This window comes from Colobus angolensis, unplaced genomic scaffold, assembly GCF_000951035.1.
Source record: "Colobus angolensis palliatus isolate OR3802 unplaced genomic scaffold, Cang.pa_1.0 Scaffold83, whole genome shotgun sequence".
Lineage (NCBI taxonomy): Eukaryota > Metazoa > Chordata > Mammalia > Primates > Cercopithecidae > Colobus > Colobus angolensis.
The window spans coordinates 546,573-549,071 of NW_012122154.1; the positions used below are offsets into that span (position 1 = coordinate 546,573).

The following is a 2,499-nucleotide window of genomic DNA, read 5'->3' on the forward strand; positions in this document are numbered from 1 at the left end:
GATTGTGCCACTGCACTCCAGCCTGGGCAACAGAGTGAGACTCCGTCTCAAAAAAAAACCCAAAAAATTAGCTGGGCATGGTGGCACACACCTGTGGTCCCAGCTACTTGGAAGTCTGAGGTGGGAGGATCCTTGAGCCAGGAGGTCGAGGCTGCAGTGAGCCATGTTTGTGCCACTGCACTCCAGCCTGGGTGACAGAGTGAGACGTTGTTTCAAAAAACAAACAAACAAACAAACACACAAGGAACTGTTCGCTGTGGAGATGGCAGTTTTCTGACCCCAGGGTCCAGTGCTCCTCAGCCTTGAGCTTCTTCCAGATCACATAGGTCTCCTGATTGCTGGCTTTAGCGGACACCAGGGGGCAGTGTGTTGCTAGGCTGTAGGCCACACCCAGTCCAGGACAATGTAGGATGAGGGCAAGGGACGTGGAGGGGGGTTGTGAACCTAGTAAAGGAAGCCCCCACTGCTTTCTCCCACAGTTGTGAGGTCCTTAGGAATGGATTCTTGTTGCTCAGTCAGGGTTCCTCTTCTCAGGCCCTGGGAGTAAACTGAGGCACAAAGAAGGGGAATAGTCAGGGCTCCTGGGCAGCCTCCTGCTTCTCTTGCAGGAGTCACAAGCAGAGATTTTTCCTTTGCCCCTTCCCCCACACCTCCCCATTTGCAGGCCCCCAGCTGCTGTCCAGACCGGAAGGGAGTCTCTTCCTGCTTGTTTCCTGGAGCCGAGTTTGGATAAGGGCAGGAAAGGCCCGCCTGGGAGGAAAAAATATAGGGGTGTGACCTTCATGGAAGCAGGGAGCAGGGGGGCAGGTGAAATGAACAGAACAATGGGCCAGCCAGATTTTTCCAGTTCTACTACCCAGAGCTGAAGGCCTATGGGAGTGGCAGGGAAGGACACAGGTTCCACTGAAATGGGAAGAAGGACATTGTACAAAAAAAGTTTTATTTTGAAGATTACAGAACTTGTGCCATGACCCCACCCGGCTTCCATTCCCAGCAATCCAGGGATCTGTGGTAGGGATGAGAATGAGAAAAGGGAGTAAGAGGAGAGGAGGGAGGCCTGGTTGGGGTGGGGAAGTGGAGTAAGGTGGTTGTAGAGAAGCTCATGGCTCCCTAGGCCTGGGCCTCACTGTCTTTACTCCTCCATACTACAAGAGTGATAAGGAAGGGGATGAGGCAGATGGGGGCTATGATCATGGCAAGGAGTACATCCTCTGGGGGGTCGGAGAAGGTGGGTTGCACCAGGGAGCAGTTGGCAAAGTGGATCTGGTGAGTCTCAAAGATGATCCTCTCTGCCAAGGGATTGGGGAAGCCCAGGTCAAACAACTCCGCAAAGTGCTCCAGGCAATCTCGCAGGGTGCTATAAGGCCTAGGGGCAGAAGAGGACTTGAGTGAGGGAGGGGGTGGGCCCAGGGAGAAGAGTGCCCCACACTCACTCAAGGTCTACCTGCAATGAGCAGGCCCACCCCCTGGCCTGAGCCACCCTCACAGCACTGCCCCTACCTGCTAATCATGGCCCAGTCGCACCAATCCTTTTCGATAGAATCCATTTGATCCTTATAATGATTCCAGCAACATTGGACAGCTGTCTCATAGTTTTTCACCGTCCCCTCTGTAGGTACAGATGCTGCACAATGACCACACCCCTGCCCCTCCTTCCAAACCCTCCTGCCCAGGTGCTTGCAAGGTGAACTGCCTGTCTTCAAACGTGGGAACCCTTCAGAAAGTTTCCCTAGCAAGACATTCTGGCTGAGGACAGAGTCCCAGCTCAGGAATCATGTAATGACTTCCATGTGCTAAGCACTTTCCATCCCAGCCTGATAAGAACTTCCACATACACATTTTCCTGGGGTCTTCTAGCCCACTTGTGAGGTGGGCAGCTCAGACCTGTGCAGGGGCCGACCTGCACGTAGGAGGACAGGGAGAAAGACGCAGAGAACCCCAAGAGAGAACAGAGGGGAGTTTAGTGGGGCATCAGCTGGGGTGGGGCAGGCCTTGTGGGAAAGGGACCCTCCCCACTGAACTTGCTCTCCTCCTTGCCCTCGGCCACCCTTCCACACCCCGGGTACCCACCTTCTGACCCCGTTGTGCCTGTGGTGGGAAGAGGCTGAGCCAGGGCCTCATGGGGCTTCAGGACAGCTGTGGGAAGAAACGGGAGAGGAGGGTAGCATAGCAGGGACCCAGGCAGTGGAGCCTGCGACGGGGTTGGGGGACTGAGACCCTCCGGAAACAGGGCTACCTTGGAAGAAAAGGAGGAATAATCTAGCCCCCACGGACGCCTCAGTGCCGAGGAGGGAGGGGCTGGCACCAGCTCCTAGTCACTCACACCCAGGCCCAAAGGCCCCCTCACCTCTGGCCAGCTCCTGTCCTCCGAAGCCCTCTCCGCGGGGCCGGGGCCGGCACCCCAGCTTTCCCCGGGTGGGAAGCAGCTCGCGCTGCGCCCTCCCCGAGGTGGGGTCAGGGACCGTCCGAAGGCCAGTGCTGCTCGGTCCGTCGGTCCGC

At 56.7% G+C, this 2,499-nt stretch overlaps 1 protein-coding gene across 1 annotated transcript in view; it reads right to left on the bottom strand.

Moving 5' to 3' along the window:
• Positions 1-921: 921 nt before the first annotated feature.
• RAMP2 (receptor (G protein-coupled) activity modifying protein 2) overlaps positions 922-2,499 on the bottom strand; it is a 2,319-nt gene continuing 741 nt past the window's right edge. Inside the window, exons 2-4 of the mRNA XM_011929681.1 lie at positions 2,071-2,136; positions 1,501-1,609; positions 922-1,366 (exon numbers count right to left, since the gene is read on the bottom strand). Coding sequence (XP_011785071.1) covers positions 1,111-1,366; positions 1,501-1,609; positions 2,071-2,136 — 431 coding nt within the window. The 3' untranslated portion in view covers positions 922-1,110. The remainder of the gene's footprint in view (positions 1,367-1,500; positions 1,610-2,070; positions 2,137-2,499) is intronic.